Here is a 19,838-nt window from a genome sequence, read left to right as displayed (position 1 = left end):
CTCCCCAGGGCATTTGAGGAAGACCCTAAGCTTCTTAGCGTATCTCTTAGCTTTCCTGCCCTGTCTTCCAACCTTTGCCATATTTTGGCCAACTCTTGGTGCAGACCTGTGGGATTGAGCGGTTGAGTGGTGCAGACTTGCTCTGTGGAATCCTTGGAATTCTAATATGTCTTGTCAGCCTACATGTTACTGTTAAAATGTACTAAAATTTAGGCTGACTTCTTACCTTCACTGTGGTGGGATTATTCCTCCTTAGCCATTCTACCAGGAAAGAGACCATCTGTGGGCCCCTCTTCTATCAAGACTCAACACTTTTTAGTTTCACTTAGGTTACTTTGCACCTTAAACTTTCTGATGGGTTCAGAAAAACCATGATTTTATAGCTTTTCTGTCTTGTTTTGATTGTTAGGGTGAAAGTGATGGTCTGTTGTGACTCTGTATCTCCTGATTAGAAGTGGAACTCCTTCATGGAATACTTTCTGATATATAATCTGGCAAATACCTGATAAAGTTTGTTATTTCACTTCACCCTAGTTGATTTTCTACTGTATTTCTCAGAGCTAGGTTTCAAAATGTTTTCCATTCTTCTCAAATCTGAACTCTCCAGTTCTGTCCTCAAGTGGTAAATTATCTTATCTCTTACTTTGAGATTAAAGCCATTGACATTAAATTTTAATTGGGCTGGTGGAAAGTGTGGGAAGAATTTGTAGTAGGTGCTTAGAAAACTAGGCAAATGAAAAACTAACATAATTAGCTCTGGGGAAAGGAAAGAGTTGTACAAAAAAGGAAACATGATTATACAGTAGTAGTTATACAGTAGTAGTTAACTACTAATCTCATCAGGTACAAAACTACCTGTGAGATAATTATTTTTAAGCTTGGAGGAAAGCAAGTGGTCATGGTGTAAATCCTCATTTTCTGTAGAAAAATCGCTAGGTATATCTAAACTTGCTATTTCAAGGGATACCATTACTGAGGTATAAATAGCAAGAATAAAAGTTAAAAGGTTCTCTTGGTGTGAGAAGAGGAGCTATATTTGACTTTACTCACTATGCATGTTGTTACTTAGATATAAATGAAAATATTTTTTAAAAGAGGCTTAATTAAAAATCTTCTCAGGGGGTGGTAAAAGTGAACCAAATCTTTTTTTCACAGACTCTCTTTACCTTTATTTCTTTATTTTTATATTTTTTAACTCTGTGCTTTTTCTTTGGCTGCTTTGGGTCTTCGTTGCGGTGTACGGGCTTCTCAGTACGGTGGCTTCTCTTGTTGCGGAGCACGGGCTCTAGGTGCGCAAGCTTCAGTAGTTGTGGCGCACGGGTTTAGTTGCTCCGCGGCATGTGGGATCTTCCCAGACCAGGGCTCGAACCCGTGTCCCCTGCATTTGCAGGCGGATTCTTAACCACTGCGCCACTGGGGAAGTCCCTGTCTTTATTCTTCTTGTTTACTTCACACTTCATGCCTTCTCCCTTGTTATAACTTTACATTTTACTTTATGATACTTGGTTATGAAAGTTTAAAACTTTGGGGATATTGAGCTTGTAAATTTTAAAAAATATTTTTGTTACGTGTTTTGAGAATAGATTGAAATTCTAAAAAGTGAGGAAAACTTTCTTTTGGTGAAGATGTTTTATTGATACTAAGTTAAAAATAAAGTAGTATGGGTAGTGATAAACTTGTCCAGTGTTGATAAAGATAAAAGATTTTACTTGCAAAATTATTATATTTGTCCACTTATAACACTGTCTTGTTTTTAGAAGGATTTGTTTCCACAGTTCATTTAAATTAGTAAAGTCATTTTCAGGGGTGAAAAAGATAACTTCTGAATGTCTGTTGTGAAAGAAATAATTTGAATTTCTATTGCATTCTGTAATTTGCTTTTGATACTATGTTGAAACTAGTAGTTGATTGTAAAGTTAGCTTCTAAATTATCCTTTCCATATCTTTTCTAGGTTAGATTAAGGAGGATATTTTCTTAGAGTGGATCGCTGCCTTTGGTAAGAACATGTCGTCCATCTTGCCATTCACTCCACCAGTTGTGAAGAGACTGCTGGGATGGAAGAAATCAGCGGGTGGATCTGGAGGAGCAGGTGGTGGAGAGCAGAATGGACAGGAAGAAAAGTGGTGTGAGAAAGCAGTTAAAAGTTTGGTGAAGAAGCTAAAGAAAACAGGACGATTAGATGAGCTTGAGAAAGCCATCACCACTCAAAATTGTAATACTAAATGTGTTACCATACCAAGGTAAGTGTTGTTAGATCAGAAATTTGATGGCCATACTGTTGAAAATTGCTTAAAGGAATCTGAAGGGAAATTATTGAAATTTTGTTACTTTCAAGTGACCTGTCAATAGTGATTATTAAAATATGACAGCTATTTTTAACCTGTCGTATAAATTTTGTTTAACTCGTTAAGACTTGTTTATTTTACAAAGCATTTTCTTGAACAGTGAGAAGGTTTAATCAAGCAAAATAAAATACTTAGATTGTATTTTTATCTTCACTGTCTTCATTTACCTTCATTGCCTAAATGCTTCATTGTATGTTATCCTAATTTCTGTGATTGAATGACTTTTGAATAAAGATTCAAAGATTTTTCTATCACTAGTGCAGTAGTGACTGACAGTTTTCTCCTCCTTTGGTCAAAACTTCAGTAAGGAGTGAACAGAGGCTGCTAACATTGTGATGAATTTTATATAGTTTTTGCTTGAGTTGCAGCACTACTTCTAACAAAGAACAGTATGTGAGACAGCTTCCTAGGTGTCATAGGTGGTCAGAACCTGTCTTGAAGACCTACCTCTTGTATTAGAAGGACCTGTTACTTAAGAGGTTCAAGTTTTATAAGTGTAAATTTAATCATTTACAGATCAGTACCACTGTCAGAAATACTGTTTTTTAACATAAAGTAGCAAGTGGTTTTTAAGTGTTTTAATGTGTACTACTGTAGTTGCGCACATTACAGGGTTTGCGGGAGTGTCAGTTTATAGCATTTTCTAAAAATGATTGTTTTCAGTGTCATACACATAGGCTAGCATATGGCACGTAAAACCATTCTACTTGACATGTTTCTAATGAGTTTTGGGAAATACACTCTGGATGCTTGTTGATAATAGATCCTAATAACACCAGCCTGTCTGCTTGCAAATACTAGGAGTAGAATGTTTCCTCCCTTGTTTGGTAGGTTAATTATCCATTTCTTTTACCTCACTTGTTTCATGTATTTCTCAAATAAGAGTCACTTTTCCTGGTATATCCTTTCGTTTTAGAAATGTTTATGAATGCCTGCTGTGTACAAGGCACTGGTTTTAGGCACATGGGATGGATACAGTATGAACAAAACTCAAAGTTCCTGCCCTCCTCAGGGATAGATGTACACAGTAAACAAGTGGACAGATTAATTTAATTGGAGATGGTAATGAGTACAAAGAAAACAACGACTGAGGGGTAAAACTGCTTTGGATTGGATTGTGACACTTAATCTGAGCTTTGAGAAGTAGCAGCTAGCTGAGGGAGGTCTTCTAGGCAGAGGAAGGAGTGCGTGTAAAGATGCCAAGTCAGGACATAGCTTATTGTATTGGAGGACTTACTGTATTGCAGTAGACATGGAGTGATACAAAATGAGTACAAAACTTGGAGAGGGTCAGATCATAGAGGGCATCGTAGGAGAGTTTGAATTTTAGTGTCAATGTAATAGAAAGCAAATAAAGATTTTTAAGTGGATTTTCAGATTTTAATCCTTTTTTTTTTTTTCCTCGGTACGCGGGCCTCTTACTGTTGTGGCCTCTCCCATTGCGGAGCACAGGCTCCGGACTTGCAGGCTCAGTGGCCATGGCTCACGGGCCCAGCCGCTCTGCGGCATGTGGGATCTTCCCGGATCGGGGCACGAACCCGTGTCCCCTGCATCAGCAGGCGGACTCTCAACCACTGCGCCACCAGGGAAGCCCTTAATCCATTTTTAAAGAATTTTTTACATTTATATTTTTACAAAGATCATTCTGGCTGCCGGACACACGTGGTTGGAGCTGGGGGTGGGTAGTGGTGTAGTGGTGTGTGTGTGCATGTGTGTGTGTAGTAGACTGGTGTGGTATAGTGGTCTGCAAGTGGGGAAATCAGGAGGCTATTGAAGCAGTCCAAAATAGAGATGCCAGAGGTTGGGCTGGCATGGAGGCTGTGCTGCCACCAGAAGTGGATGGATTTGGTTGGAAGTTGAACTGACAGGACTTGCTAATGAATTGGTTAAGAATAAGTCAAGTTTTTTGTGTTCATTTTTTATTGTATAGTGCCTGGTATTTCACTTCAGTAAACATTTATAAACATACAGTCTTTGCTCTTGAGTTGCTTACTTCCTAGTAAGGGAGGTAAACTTTAAAAAATAAGAAAGATAATTTCATAATGTGCAGGAGGTATTCTGAAAGATGTATGCTTAGGGAGCTGTGTCCAAAGTGGGGACCCTTCCCTGCTCTGCGGCTTGTGGAAAGTTTCCTCCTGGAGAAAGATTGGTGCCTGAGTTGGGTGGAGGTAAAGGAGGAATTTAGTCAGGAGAAGCTCCATTCATCCAGAGTGGCCCTGGGGTGTTGAGAGGACTGGTGATGGGGGTCCTGGGAGTGTCAGGTGGGAGGTGGGATATGGCAGGACTCAGAGGCTGTGTGGTAGGGAGGAGGCACCACATCCTGGGCGCTGGGGGGTTCACACTGAACACGAGTGTGATTGGGTGATGGGGGAGTTGTCAAAGAGTCTTAGGTAAAGAAGTGAGGAAAATGGTTGTGAGACTGTCAAGAGTGGAGGCAGGGAGACCAGTTAGTATGTTGTCTCCTCATCCAGGGGAGCTGTGTGATTCAGGAAGACAGGGGGCCATGCTTTTGCACAGCTTCATCTAGGGCTCCGGTGCCAGTGTGGTGAGGTTGTTGGCAGAACAGAGCTGAGAGGAGAGTCATGCAGTCCTGTCTCTTAAGGAGATACAGTAGGAAGCACCTCATGATTGAAATGTATAGACCTTCTATTTAAACTGTAGAAGTCCCTTTAGTCGAATTTCTTTTCCTTATTTTCCCCAGTCTTCGTTTTACAGTCTAGTTTTTAGAGATTTTTTTTTTCATATTCTAGGGCTTTTTCATCATTTAAAGATTTTTTTCCCCGCACTTTTACCTGAGTAATGAAAGTGAAGTGGTGCTTGTCCAGTATCTTGTTTTTTACTCTTTAAAAGTTCCTTGAAGCTTAGAAACTTGCTTGTCTAATTTGGTGGTCTTTTTTTTTTAATATTTCAAGAAATGTAGATTTGTTAATATTGGCTGTTTATCAAAAACCTTAAGTTTCTTGCACTATATTCTGGAGCCATATATTTTATAAAGTTTGTTTTTAATAATAGAACAGTTATATTGTGTCAGAGTATTAGTCATCTCTTAACTACTAAATGTACTTAAACATTCAGTCAACTCTTAATTATATAGACTGTAAAAGGTGGGGAATGGGTATGGAAAGGGTCCATTATGGAGGAATCCAAACCCTAGCTTAAGCAAAATTATTTAAAATGTAATTCATGGTGGATTTACTGTAAGCTTATTAACTTAAAATTGCAAATAAGTTGTCAGTAAAATACCTTAACGTATTGATGTACTCATCATGTATTAATGAACATGAAACATAAATTACTTAATTTTTTAAAATGACAAATGTTTTCTGTTTAAAAATCCCTGTTTCATTGATTCTTCTTAACAGTTTCCTTTCCTCCAACCCCCATCTTCTAATGTTAGAGTGGGACTAAATTGCGGCTAGAAACATAGTCCTGACTTTATGTCCCTCCCATCCCCCTCACATAATTAACTCTGCCTTCATTGCTTTGTCTCTGAAGGGATAGAAGCTACTACCCATATGTGTCACTGCTTCCTTCCTACTGTTTTATGTGGTGACACAAAGTGATTCATGGGTAGATCTTAACCTGTTAAGCTACAGTGAGCTGAATAGTATAAAGTTTCATGAAGCTTTTCCATCTCAATTTTTTGAGACTAACAAATGGAGGACAACTCAGTCATAAAATCAGAATGGCAATTGATATTTAGGTAATGAATCAGAAGAAAAAAAGTGACTTTCAGTGCATTTAATCTACAGTAAAGCAAAATCCAAACAGCAGTGGGGATGGAGAGCTTGTAAAGTTTAAAACAAGTGGCTGTGAGGTCTGAAATGCCAATTTGATAATATCCATTGTACATAAATGTGTAGGAATGAAGAATTTATTTTCTTAAACATAAATTATAAGGGCTTTCCTAAGGTGGTACTTTGACCATGTAATTACATTTTGATCTTTCATCTTAAGGAAATAATCAGGAATATGGTCCAAGATTTCTGGTGTTCATTTCAGCATTGTTTATAATAGCAAAGAATTAGAGAAACCCAATCCTAACCCACAGTTTCCTTAACTGTAATAATAAAGGAAACTTAACCCAACTCATTTTATACCAGAATTGAAAATGAATAGTAAAAGTAAAGTTTATATCAATCTTACTCATAAAAACAAATGCAAAAATTATAAATGAAAAAGCTTGAATTATAAAAACAAAACCACAAAATCATGACTAGGTAAGGTTTATTGCAGGAATGCTAGTGTGATTCACCTACAGGAAACCCATTAATGTAAGATACTCTGTATTCATATTTATGAACACTTTGATCTTGGTGGCTCTAGAAAGAGCTTTCTATAAAATTCAGTATTCATGTTAACAAATTAGAAATAGGAATTTTCTTAACTTGATAAAGCAATACTTCCAAAAATGTTAACACTTAATCTTGAAACTTTAGAGAGAAATACATCAAATTGTTCATAGTGATTATTTATGGATTACCTAAAAAAAGAAATGTCCTGTAATTTTTCCGTAATATTTATCTATGAAAGTATGTTTTACTTTTGCAGTCATCATAATCAAAATTTTTTTTATGGTTTGTTTTACTTTATTATTTTTTAAATAATTTTTAAAAATTTATTTTTATTTATTTTTTGGCTGTGTTGGGTCTTTGTTGCCGTGCGCGGGCTTTCTCTAGTTGTGGCGAGCCGGGGCTGCTCTTCGGCGCAGTGTGTGGGCTTCTTATTGCGGTGGCTTCTCTTGTTGCGGAGCACGGGCTCTAGGCATGCGGGCTTCAGTTGTTGTGGTTCACGGGCTTAGTTGCTCCGTGGCATGTGGGATCTTCCCGGACCAGGGCTCGAACCTGTGTCCCTAGCATTAGCAGGCAGATTCTTAACCACTGCACCAGCAGGGAAGCCCAGTTAAATGTTTAAAAAGAACTTTTGGGCAATACTTGGACTATTCTTGGCTTTGCTTTTTTACCCTTTAAATTAAGTCAATTTTTCTGTAAAAGGGCAGTTATATTTTCATTTTCTTAACATTCTAATAAATGTATTTATATTTTTTCCTTCAAAAAGTATGTTCCTTAAAACAAAGTAGTATGTGTACATGATTCCAAATTCAAACACAGATTATACCGTGGAAAAATGTGTCCCTCCCACTCCTGTTGTCACCCGTCTCCTCACCCAGTTGTATTACTAGTGTCTTATATATCCTTACAGGATATGTTTCTGGTTAATACTGTTGCTAACATTTGTATTTTGTTTTCCATCTTCTAAATTTTTAAATATCAGAGTAATTGAAATAAACTTTACGCAGATGGTCAACTTTTACTTTTGATTTTGTATTACTACCCTTTTACTTCTCTGGAAAACCCAGGAAGAATTAAAGAGAAGTCTTTTAAAACCAAACCGTAGTATCCTTCAGTTCTTCTTAAATTGGTGTTTTTTTGTTATTTCAGAAGAGAATAATTCTCTCTCCCTCGTTCACACATAGAAATAGACTGTGTGTGGGGGTGTGTGTGTGTATGAGATAATATATATGGAATACTATGACAGAAAGAACTCTGAAGTTTGATGACTTGTTTTTGAGTCAGCTTCTTCAGTACTGATGAATGTGAATCCTGAGGCATGTGATTATACTTTTGACTGTTTCTTCATCTGTGACACGGGTGGTACTATCTGAGTTCTTTCACAGTACTATTTTTGGGTCCTTTGAAATAATGTTAAGTTTAGTTTGTAAGCTATAAAGCACTACAGCCATGAATATGATTTGTTTGAAATTTTCACAGATATTCCATGTCTTCATTTTCCTTCCAGGTTTTCTAAAAGAACTCACATAAAATTGTATTGTCTATCTTTGCTTAGTAAACATTTCTGCCAGACAGCTATCATAATTTAGTATAACATTTATTTATAAAATCAGTTCATCAAAACAATGAAACATTTTATAAATGCAAACTAGAACTTTGAGATTATCAGCCTCAGCATCCAACTTGTCATTTTCTTTCTATATGTTCTGTGTATAAGTTGTGAAGGCGCTTGTAATGAGCACTTCACTATGGTCCTGTGAAACACAATTTGAAAGACACTTTGCTAAGACCCTTAAGCTTTATGTGGTGCCTACATTTACAGTTCTTTTTTTTTGAGGGAGCTTATGCTCTAGGACCCTGGTATTCAGAGCCCTTTTGTGTATATGCTGTATTCTTCGGTAGGGCATTTTTATCATTTACCTTATCAGGGAAAACATCCAACTGCCCTAGGACCTAGGTTCCTTTATAAAATTATAGGATTATTACCCAGGTTAATTAATATATAATTTTAAATTTAACGCTCGATGCAACAAGCGTCATCCCCACTTTTCTTGTCCCGTTCACGTAACGTATTGGCTTTAAAGAATTCATTTCTCAACTTAGAATCAACCTAGCTAAAATAATAAGCATTTAAAAAATTATAACCATCATTTATTTTCTCAGCATCTTTGGTCTCTTTCCAGTCTTATCTGGAACCATTCCACTTTGCCCAGACTATGTGACTAACCACATTCTAGGAAGATCATTATTATTGGGGAAAACATTTAACTATATTGTTTGCTCCTTCTCCTGCCTGTCTTGTAGTAGAGTATTTCCAGGCCTATGTTGTCCCCGCTGGTAATACAAGTAAATGTACCACTACCATCTAAGGCAGGGGTCCCCAACCCCCAGGCCACGGACTGGTACTGGTCCATGGCCTGTTAGGAACGCGGCCGCACAGCAGGAGGTGAGCGGTGGGCGAGTGAGCGAAGCTTCATCTGTATTTACAGCTGCTCCCCGTCACTCGTGTTGCCGCCTGAGCTCCGCCTCCTGTCAGATCAGCGGCAGCATTAGATTCTCATAGGAGTGTGAACCCTACTGTGAACTGCGCCTGTAAGGTATCTAGGTTGCGTGCTCCTTAGGAGAATCTAATGCTTGATGATCGGAGGTGGGGCTGAGGCGGGGCTGGGGAGCGGCTGCAAATACAGATTATCATTAGCAGAGAGGTTTGACTGCACAGAGACCATAATAAATCAACTGCTTGCAGACTCATATCAAAACCCTATCAGTGAGTGGATAGTGAAAACAAGCTCAGGGTTCCTACTGATTCTGCATTATGGCGAGTTGTATAATTATTTCATTATATATCACAATGTAACAACAAGAGAAATAAAGTGCACGATAAACGCAGTGTGCTTGAATCATCCCGAAAACACCTCCCCCACCCCCCTACCCCGGTCTGTAGGAAAATTGTCTTCCACACAGTGGTCCCTGGTGCCAAAAAGGTTGGGGACCACTGATCTAAGGGACCTGAAGTTGACAGTACCACACATAGACTGTGAAGATGGAAAATAGTAGTAAAACACCAGTTTAGGATATTCTTCAATCTTGTGTTAAATCTTACCTGGTAATTGGACTGAAATGACTGTGTCCCACATGTCTCTTATACTCTGTTCTTTAGATTATTTGTGTTTTTCCTCTTTCAGTTCGGATATTTTCTATTGACCTGAGTTTGAGTTTACTGCTCCTATTTTCTGCTATGTTCAGTCTTCTGTTAAACATATCCAATAAGTTCTTAATTTAAAATACTATATTCTTCATTTTTAGTATGTTCCTTTGATATTATAGATTCTGAATCTCTATTCTTCACCTCTATTTTCTGAATTTTCTTTAATATTTTTATAGTAGTTATTTTATAGTCCCTGTCGTCTCTAATCTGGATCACCTTCAGGTCTGCTTCTGTTATTGTCCGTTCATTCTGTTGATTATCATCACATTTTCCTGCCTCTTCATGTGCTGTGTAATTTTGATTGTACACCATATATTGCATACAAGAGAATTAGAGATGCTGCAAATGATGCTTTCCCCTGTCAGGTAGATAGGCTGATCACCTTAATCTTCTCAGGGGTTGAGCAGGGTTGAGGCTTGGTTGCCATTTTCATTTGATTTAGTCTACACTGGCACGTACCTTTTCTGCAAATAAGATTCTCCTGGGATTTTGCTTAAAAGCCTGGCAGGTCTCTGTCCTCCACACCCTCAAACACTGTGGGAGATTCACTTCTACTCTTCTTCCATAGCTTGAGTTTGGCTCTTGGGCCTCCTGATGCTTGCATTTTTAAAATCAGGCAGATGTCTTTGAGGAAGGAGAATCTTGTGATTGTCAAATGTTTGACTGTGTTATTTTCTTCAGTAGAGTTTTTCATCCCAGACCGAGCCTGATGCTCAGTGTGTACCTAGAATCTGCAGGTGACCCCAGGGAAGGTAATGACAGACAGTCGTCAGTTCACCAGAAAGTGTTCTCACTTCTCGCAGTCTTTGTTCATTTGGATCTCATTACTTTAATAGCTCTCCGTTGTCTTTGAACAAGTATTTTTTGTTACTTTTTCCCCCCTAGTTGTTGCAATAGGGAACATTAGCCTGCTATGACCTGCTTATGTCTTACGTGGAAGCAAAATTGTAACAGCTTTTGAAAGTGGGACTCTTCTGGTGTTTATTCAGAGACCCGAAATCAGAGAACAACTGATTGCAAGTAACCTATACTGAGAATTGAGGTGCTATACCATTCATGCAGGACTTGCAGAAAGGATTAGCTGAGACAAGTATTTGCTACAGTTAACCCATCACTGACCTCTGAGCCATGTAAATAAAATACAAGAGTTTGTGGAAGGGATCCCATGTGAAAACTTGGGAGCGAGTAGGGTATGCTGTGGCATTTCCCCTTTCTTCATCCAAATTGAGGGGCTTCAGGGAACTTCTCAGTTTGACATGAGGTTTGGGAGATAAATAGACTGGTACCTGACTGTCACCTGAAAAAGGCTAAAAAGTGAGAGAGCAGCTGGAGCTGCTCCTGCATCAGTAGAATGAAGGCAGGGCACTGTTGGAATGGTCTGCACGTTCAGAGTGCGGTGCATCAAAGGTGCAAGAATTTTCCCATGGGCCAGGTGGACTTTACTAAGGTAGTTGAAGTTGACTTGTCTTGAACAGATCAAGAGGCTCAACTTGGAAAGTCAGAGTGACCCAAGCCAAACAGCCAGAGAAATTTCTGCAACAGGAACTAACTACAGGGAAGAGGCTGCATTTGGGCTTCTGACCTTATAAGGCTGTTCCCTCTTCCCCTAAAACCCCCCCTTCTTGATGTTCCAGAACCTACAGGGCCCTTAGAGGTAACAGCTAGAGAGTCCTGGAAGAGGTGAAATTAGCAAAATTGAATGAGAGAATAAAGTTTTGATTTAGATCAGGGTAGTAAAATTTTAATTTCTGCAAAGAGGTTTATTATGTTATATATATATAATCTATTAGGGTGTGACTAGAACAGCCATGGGATCTTTCTGAAATTTTACGCAGAAAGGAGGAAAACAGCTTGACAGGAGCTTGCTTGAGGGTAATGATATGGGAAGACTCAACAAATCCAGCTTTTTTAATAAGCTGTCTGTATTCTCCTTTTGAAAACTTGGGAATCCAAATTTAGTGGTGCTGGGGACAGGTAGACTATATGGGGAGAATGGAGGAATGTTACATACATCTGTGTGAAGTATGTAGCTTTTTTTTTTTTTTTTTTTTTTGCGGTACGCGGGCCTCTCACTGTTGTGGCCTCTCCCGTTGCAGAGCACAGGTTCCGGACGCGCAGGCTCAGCAGCCATGGCTCACGGGCCTAGCAGCTCCGCGGCATTTGGGATCTTCCCGGCCCGGGGCACGAACCCGTGTCCCCTGCATCGGCAGGCGGACTCTCAACCACTGTGCCACCAGGGAAGCCCAGGACTTGAAATATTTTGAGCAACTATTTTTAGAATTGATATTTAAATCTTTTCAATGATAGGGCCTATTTTATTTGTGTGGGAGATATTTTGTTAATTTTCAAAGGCAGTAGAAACATCTAGCAAGATCTCAAAGTGTGTTTTCAACATAACTTTAAAGGGAAAGGTAAAAAATTTTTCAGTCATCACTTGGTCCTTTCTTCTGCTTCTAAAAAGAGCTGTTCCAAACCAAAGAAGAAGAGTATCAGTTTTATCTTATTGGACTCCATGGAAATTTTAGTGTCTCCCCGTATTTTAATTTGGGAGTAGCTCTACTAATTTCCTTGTCCAAAGAGTTTTTTTTTCCTGAGAAATTATAACTCTTACAGTGAAATCTCTAGTTTTTATAATTAAGCACATTCTATGGTGCTTTACTTATCAGAAATTCTATACCAAAGTTATTGTTTTAATTTTGTCTTGCTATGTTTTTATTTTTAGTAAACTATATAAGAGACAGAATAGTGTTGGTAATTAAGAATGCATCCTCTGTCCCCGCCACTTGCTAGCTGTATGACCTTAGACATGTCACTTCATCTCTGTGCTTCCGTTATCTCATTTGTCAAATGGGGTAACTGCCTAAATTGTGGGTTATTGGAAGATTAAGTGATTCAGTATGTGTAAGGACTTAGTGCTATGCTTGAAATATAGTAAGTGCTTAATCAGTGTGAACTATATGTGGGGTGGATCCCTCCCCAAGTTTGATTTTGATGTGAGACTGATGAAGCCAAACATGTACTGAAAGGGCATGAAAAAGATTATTGTTCATATGATAAGGCTTTCTGGGGAAAGCAGGGCAGGCTCCCAAACTGGTCCAAAAATTACTTGAGAAAGGAGTGACAGGAGACATGGGGCTGGGGTGATAATTCCTGCACTCCTGTGTGTGCCCAGACTTGCCTGGTTTAAAATTCTCACCAGCCCCAAGGGCTTCCTTATCAGCTTGCTCAGATTTGAGGCAGAGGGGATGAGGACATGATGGGACTCGAAACTCTTAACAGTCACATATCAAGAATGGAGTCAGATTCCTCATTAAACTCAATAAGGATAATTGAAAAGTAAACCACACCTAGGTGCATCATAGTCAAACCCATGAAAGAGAAAGTCTTGAAAGCAGCCGTGAGCAATGACATGTTATATACCTGGGAACGATGATGTGAAGGACAGGTGACCTTTTGCAGAAGCGAGAGGGTCAGAAGATTATAAAATGATATCTCTGAGGAGCCATAACCATAAATGTGTATCTACTTAATAAAAAAAGCTTCAGAATACATGAGTGAAACTGGATAGAATTAATGGGTCAAAATGACAAAAAATTGTGGTAATAGTTGGAGAGTTCAATTAGACCAAAAAAGTAAGTAAAGGCATAGAAGACCTAAATTTAAAATCAGTATAATAACAGTCTTTTCAAGTACTCTTGGTAACATCACCAGGAAAGACTATTTGCAGGGCACAAATCTCAATAAATTTTAAAAGATTGAAATCAACAGAGTATGTTCTCTGCCAACAGTAGAACAAAATTAGAAATTAATACCAGCAAGACATATTAAGAATGGAAGTTATCATAATTCTTTGACCCATGGGTCATTTAGAAGAGAACCATGAGCAAAATTAGAATATATATCAAACTAAATGATAATCAAGTTATACCATATCAAATAAGTGGGATGCAGCTAAAACAGTGCTTAAAGGGAAATTTATAGCTTTAAATAATTATACTAGAAAAGAAAAGTTATCTAAGACATCACCTAGGGAACTATGAAAAAGGTCAAAGAAAATGGAAAGTAAGTAGAAGGAAGGAATAATAAAAATAAGAGCAGAAAATCAATGATTAGAAAAGAGACAACAGAGATGATAAATCCAAAAGCTGATTATTTAGAAAGATCAATAAAATTGAATAAACTCCTATAATGCTGATGGAGAAAAAAAAGAGAGCGCCCATAACCATAAATTAGCTATGTATGAAATGAAAGAGATATTATCATGCTAGATCCTATAGACATTAGAAGCATACTATGGATATATTTTAAACAACTTTATGTCAATAATTTGTAATAGTCAAATTTCTTTAAAAACATGTTACCCTGGCTGGTGCAAGAGGAAGTGGAAGATTTGGATAGCCCCTATAATCAATTAAAGAAATTGAATTCATAATCAAAATCTTTCCCACAAAAAAAACTCCAGGTCCAGTTGGTTTTACTGGTAAATTCAAGCATTTGAGCAAGAAACAACATCAATTGCATAGAAACTCAGAAAAACAGAGTTATTTTCTGAGGTCAGTATAACCCTGGTAGCAAAACCTGACAAAGATGGCACCAAAAGGAGAAAATTTAGAGATTGATACTTGTCATGAACATAGGTTTAAAAAGTTGTTAACAAAACATATATTCCAGCAGTATACAAAGAGCACATTATGAATGAGTGAGATTTAGCTCAACAATGCAAGGTTAGTTTATAATATTCAAAAATTAATCAGTGTAATGCACAGCACTAACAAAGGAGAAAAACAATGTTGATCACTTTACTTGGTCAGAAGCATTTAACAAAAATTCATCCATTCATGACAAGCACTCCCAGCTAATGAGAAATGTAAAGACGTTTCCTCAGTTTGATAAAGGACATTTAAGAAAAACTGACGGCTTAAGAATATACTTACTCACAAAATAATATGTTTTCCCTAAGATCAGAAGTAGGACAAGGATGTCCATTCTTATGTCTTCTTCAATTAATTATTTTAGTAGAGGACCTAGCCAGTGCAGTGAGGCAGGAAAATGAAATATAAGAGGCATAAAGATCTGAAAGAATGGGTCAAAACTCTTGCTTTTTGTAGATGATATGATTATGTAAGAAACCTTAAGGAATCTACAAAAACAGTCACTAAAGCAAACAAGTAAATTTAGCAAGGCTTCATCTTACAAGATCAGTTGTATTTTCATAAATATTAACAGCAGACAAATGGAAGTAATATTAAGAAAACAATTCTATGAATAGTAGCACCAATAAAATACCTAGGAATACTTTTTTTTTTGTGGTACGCGGGCCTCTCACTGTTGTGGCCTCTCCCGTCGTGGAGCACAGGCTCCGGACAGCGGCCATGGCTCACGGGCCTAGCCGCTCCGCAGCATGTGGTATCTTCCCGGACCGGGGCATGAACCCGTGTCCCCTGCATGGGCAGGCGGACTCTCAATCACTGCGCCACCAGGGAAGCCCCAGGAATACATTTTTTAAAGACATAAGATCTGTACACTGAAATTTCAAAACCTTAATGAGAAAAATTAAAGAAGACTAAACAAATGGGGAGAGAATTCTTCTCATATATCCAGATACGCTTTTATCAGACTTAGACTCCCTAGATAACAATTATAAACTCTGCACAAAATAAAAAGAAAAAAAATAAGGCACTAGAGAATGAACAAACAAAATAGACATTTGAAGGAGATTTGACCCTTGGAAGAAGCAAGTGACATGAGGTGAATTTTCTGTTCTTATAGCTTTTATCCATGCAGAATGTGCAGGGTAGCTACAATTTCAATATGAAACCTGCCTTTTCTGTCCTGAAGAACCAGAGATCAGAGTTTAGGACAACCACAGTTGCTGAAGAGTGAGAGGAGAATTCTGGCATGGAGAGAGCCACAGAAGGGGAGCCCCAGATTTTCCTTAAAAACTTTGCTGAAATCACTAGGCTGGTGAAAAACTAATTGGAATTGTTCAAAGACAGAGTTTGAGTGTGAACAAGTTAATTGCCTGCCAAAACAAGAACAGTTAACACTTAGAGGAATATAACAGAATCTAGCATCTCCATCGTGTAACGTTCACAGTGTCCAGCATACAGACTTTAAGTTACTCAATGCATGAAGAGCAAAGAAAATGTGACCCTTTCTCAGGAGGAGACCAATGGAGACCAACCCTGAGACAACCTTCATGTTGGAACTACCATACAATAAATTGACAGACATACCATGTTTGCGAATTGGAGCACTCAGTAGTATTAAGTTAGTTCTCTCCCAGTTTAATCTGAATCAAATCAATCTCCATCAAACCCTAAAAATATATATGTTTTTCATAGAATGTACAAACTTATCCTAAAATTTAGGACCTAGCATGTCCAAAGCAATCTTGAAAAAGATCAGCAAAGTTAGAAGACTTAAATTATCTGACTTCAAGACTTTCTGTGAAGCCACAGTAATCATACATTGTGTTTCTGGCATAAAAACAAACAGGTAGATAAATGGGATAAAATACAGAACCTTAAAATAGATACTTATGTGGTTGTTTGATTTTTGACAGATTTGCCAAAGCAATCCAGTAGGGACAGGAAAGTCTTCAATAAATAATACTGGGAGAACTGGATTCTCCATCTGGAAGAATGAACCTTGGCCTCACCTTAAACCATTCAAAAAAATTAATTCCAAATGGATCATGGTTCTCATCTAAAAGTTAAGACTATCAAGCTTGTATAGGAGAAGACATTTGTGACGGAGGTAGGCAAAGGGTTTTTTTCTTTAAAGGATATGGAAAGCAATAAGAGGAAGTTGTTAAGATAGACTTCATCAATATTAAAAAAGTATTTCATCAAAAACCATTAAGAAATGAATAAACAAGTCATGGAGTGGAAGAAAATATTTGCAAAATATATTTCTGACAAGAGGATTGTATCCACACTTTATAAAGAATTTCTGTAACTCAGTAGTGAGAAGAGGAATATCCCGATTTTAAAGATGGGCAAAAGATTGCTCACTTCCATCACAAAAGAAGATATAGAAAGGGCCACTGAGCAAATGGGAAGTGTGCCGTACTGTTAGTCGTCAGGAAAACGCAGACTGTGAAACAAATACACTGCACAACCACCAGAATGGCCTATCGTGGGGGAAAACACATCAGTGATTGCCTTTGCGGGTGGGGGAGGGGATTACAGGGATTAACTGAGAAAGGAGGAGGAGGGGATTCTTGGCAGGACAGAGGGTTACCCAATTTATGTATTTGATAAAACTAACAAAATGGTACCATTAAGATTTGTTTGACACCGTAAATATTACCTCAAAAAAAGAGTGAGCAGTGAGCTCTAGTTAACAATATACGCATTCTTTAAGGTCTAGATTTGAAGTATCTACGACAGTTTTGAACGCATCAAAAAATAAGATGGATTGATAAATAGATATTGGGGCAAGGACAGCATGGCTCAGAGCCTTTATTGGAGTTTTCCAGGGAAGGAATGATAGTGCTGGGTAGATATGCTGAGTTAAGTTTAGGATTAGATACTTTTAGTAATTTTGGCCAGTCTCTGGACTGTAGGGCTAGTTTCTAGTTGTCCAGTACCTAGCCCTAGGGTGATTTAGGGCAGGAAGAATATTGGCTTGGTGTGTGTCAGAGTTTGATTAAACAGTTAGGGGTGTGAGCTCTGGATCGGTTGGTTTGTGTTTCAAAGGTGAGCTCTCAAGGGAGTCTCTTGCCACCTCTAGACCTGGGAGGGGTAGTCTTTCCAGGATCAAGGCTTCAAATGCCAGAGTATCAAGGATACAGAAAATAAGAAAACATAGTTAATACATGTTCCTATAAAAGTTTGAAACTACAGATTTTAAACTATCATTCTGCAGAAGTATACCTTTAAAAATTTAGGCTTTTAAACCAGCCAGAAGTGGATGTAAATCCTGGCTGTTACCTCAATAACTTTGTGACTTTTTGAGTTATTTTTTTTTTTTGCGGAGCACAGGCTCCGGACGCGCAGGCTCAGCGGCCATGGCTCACGGGCCCAGCCGCTCAGCAGCATGTGGGATCTTCCCAGACCGGGGCACGCACCCGTGTCCCCTGCATCGGCAGGCGGACTCTCAGCCACTGCGCCACCAAGGAAGCCCACTTTTTGAGTTATTTAACTGCTCACATTTCTTTCTTTATATGAAAATAATGGTCATGTTAATTCACTTTATAGGGTTGATATGAGTATAAATTAGATAATACATATGAAGCACTTTGAACAGTGCCAGGTACATAGCAGATGCTTAAAATAAATGTTGGCAATTTGCTTAAGTTTTCTGTAGCCAATGAAAATTTCTTAATTGTTCACTTGTATCCTTTGCTAATTCGTTAAGAACAAGGTTGTACCTAAAGCTCCTTTCTTGGTGCTGGAGTGAAGGTTAAAAACTATCTGGAGGGGGCTTCCCTGGTGGCTCAGTGGTTCAGAGTCCACCTGCCGATGCAGGGGACACGGGTTTGTGCCCCGGTCCGGGAAGATCCCACATGCCGCGGAGAGGCTAGGCCCGTGAGCCATGGCCGCTGAGCCTATGCGTCCGGAGCCTGTGCTCCGCAACGGGAGAGGCCACAACAGTGAGAGGCCCGCGTACCGCCAAAAAAAAAAAAAAAAACTATCTGGAGGTAGGCATTTTCTTTTTTTCCATTGTCCATCCCTCAGCTGTATAATGGTGTGAAGTGAAGTATACAGACACACGTAGTACATATACTTACAGAGACTTTATTTTTTTATTACAGCTATCAGCTCTTGATTCCTGTGGTGATATAAACTTTTAGTCTTGCTAGTCATATACAAAATGGAAGGACTGATCTGTTATAAGTAGAAATAATGTTGAACGGGTGGGGCTTTCCTGGTGGCGCAGTGGTTAAGAATCCGCCTGCCAATGCAGGGGATACGGGTTCGATCCCTGGCCCGGGAGGATCCCACATGCCACGGAGCAGCTGGGCCCGTGGGCCACAACTACTGAGCCCGTGTGCCACAACTGCTGAGGCCCACGCGCCTGGAGCCCGTGCTCGGCAACACGAGAAGCCACCGCAGTGTGAAGCCCGCGCACTGCAACGAAGAGTAGCTCCCGCTCGCCGCAACTAGAGGAAGCCCGCACGCAGCAACGAAGACCCAAAGCAGCCAAAAATAAATAAATAAATACATTAAAAAAAAAAAAAAAAACAGGAATGCTTTAGAAAAAAAATATTTTGAATGGGTGGTTGCAGATTATTCTGTAGCAGTCCGTGTTTCATGAGTACATCAGTAATCGAGCTGGAGCCTCAAGTGAAGTTTCTTTTGTTGAACCCTTTCATTTTACTCAGTGTTCAGCATTGCTTATATGGGTTTCCCCAGTGACAGTCTAGATCCTACTCCTTTTGATTTGTAGAAGAAATATACTCTTTAGACAAGAAGTTCGTGAAAAATAATGAATTAGTAAAACATAATGAGGCTTATTACTTTTGACACTGGTGGTTTAACTGCTGCAGTAAATTGTGCAAATACTGTAGGGACAGTACAGCTTGTTTAATGGCTTATATGCTTTTGTGGTATGAACCTTCAAAGGCAGTGTTATTTTCTTGAGCTTAGTTCACATTACTTCTCTTCTATCTCCTGATAACAAGTATACAAATAAATATACGTCCTTAATTCAAAAAGTATATTAATTAACAAACAATGTTTGAACCAAAGTTCAAAATGTTAATGTAGATGTGTGTATAAAATACCTATACATATATATGGTTGGTAAATTGTACACTAGATTTTAAATTTTAACCAGTTTTCAAAGGTTTATTCTTTGATGAAAAAAAGCTTTAATGGTTTTGCTGATAATTATTGTAAAAGTGATTACAGGGCAATTCTATAAGGATTTCTTCCAGGTTTACTACAAAGTCATCTGGTTAGTCCAGTGGTCAACTAATATACTATATGCCATAGAGGTTTTTTTTTTTTTTTTGGCAGTTTAGTGTCCTGATGATTTTAATA

At 38.5% G+C, this 19,838-nt stretch overlaps 1 protein-coding gene across 1 annotated transcript in view; it reads left to right on the top strand.

The window, feature by feature from the left end:
- Positions 1–1,947: 1,947 nt before the first annotated feature.
- The window catches only part of SMAD2 (SMAD family member 2), a 79,539-nt gene continuing 61,648 nt past the window's right edge, over positions 1,948–19,838 (top strand). Inside the window, exon 1 of the mRNA XM_024756777.1 lies at positions 1,948–2,241. Within this exon, the coding sequence (XP_024612545.1) occupies positions 2,006–2,241 (236 nt within the window). The 5' untranslated portion in view covers positions 1,948–2,005. The remainder of the gene's footprint in view (positions 2,242–19,838) is intronic.

The sequence above is a fragment of the Neophocaena asiaeorientalis genome, unplaced genomic scaffold (genome assembly GCF_003031525.2).
Source record: "Neophocaena asiaeorientalis asiaeorientalis breed wild unplaced genomic scaffold, Neophocaena_asiaeorientalis_V1.1 scaffold133, whole genome shotgun sequence".
Lineage (NCBI taxonomy): Eukaryota > Metazoa > Chordata > Mammalia > Artiodactyla > Phocoenidae > Neophocaena > Neophocaena asiaeorientalis.
The sequence above is the reverse complement of the archived record's forward strand: the minus strand, read 5'-3'. Positions and strand labels throughout refer to the sequence as shown.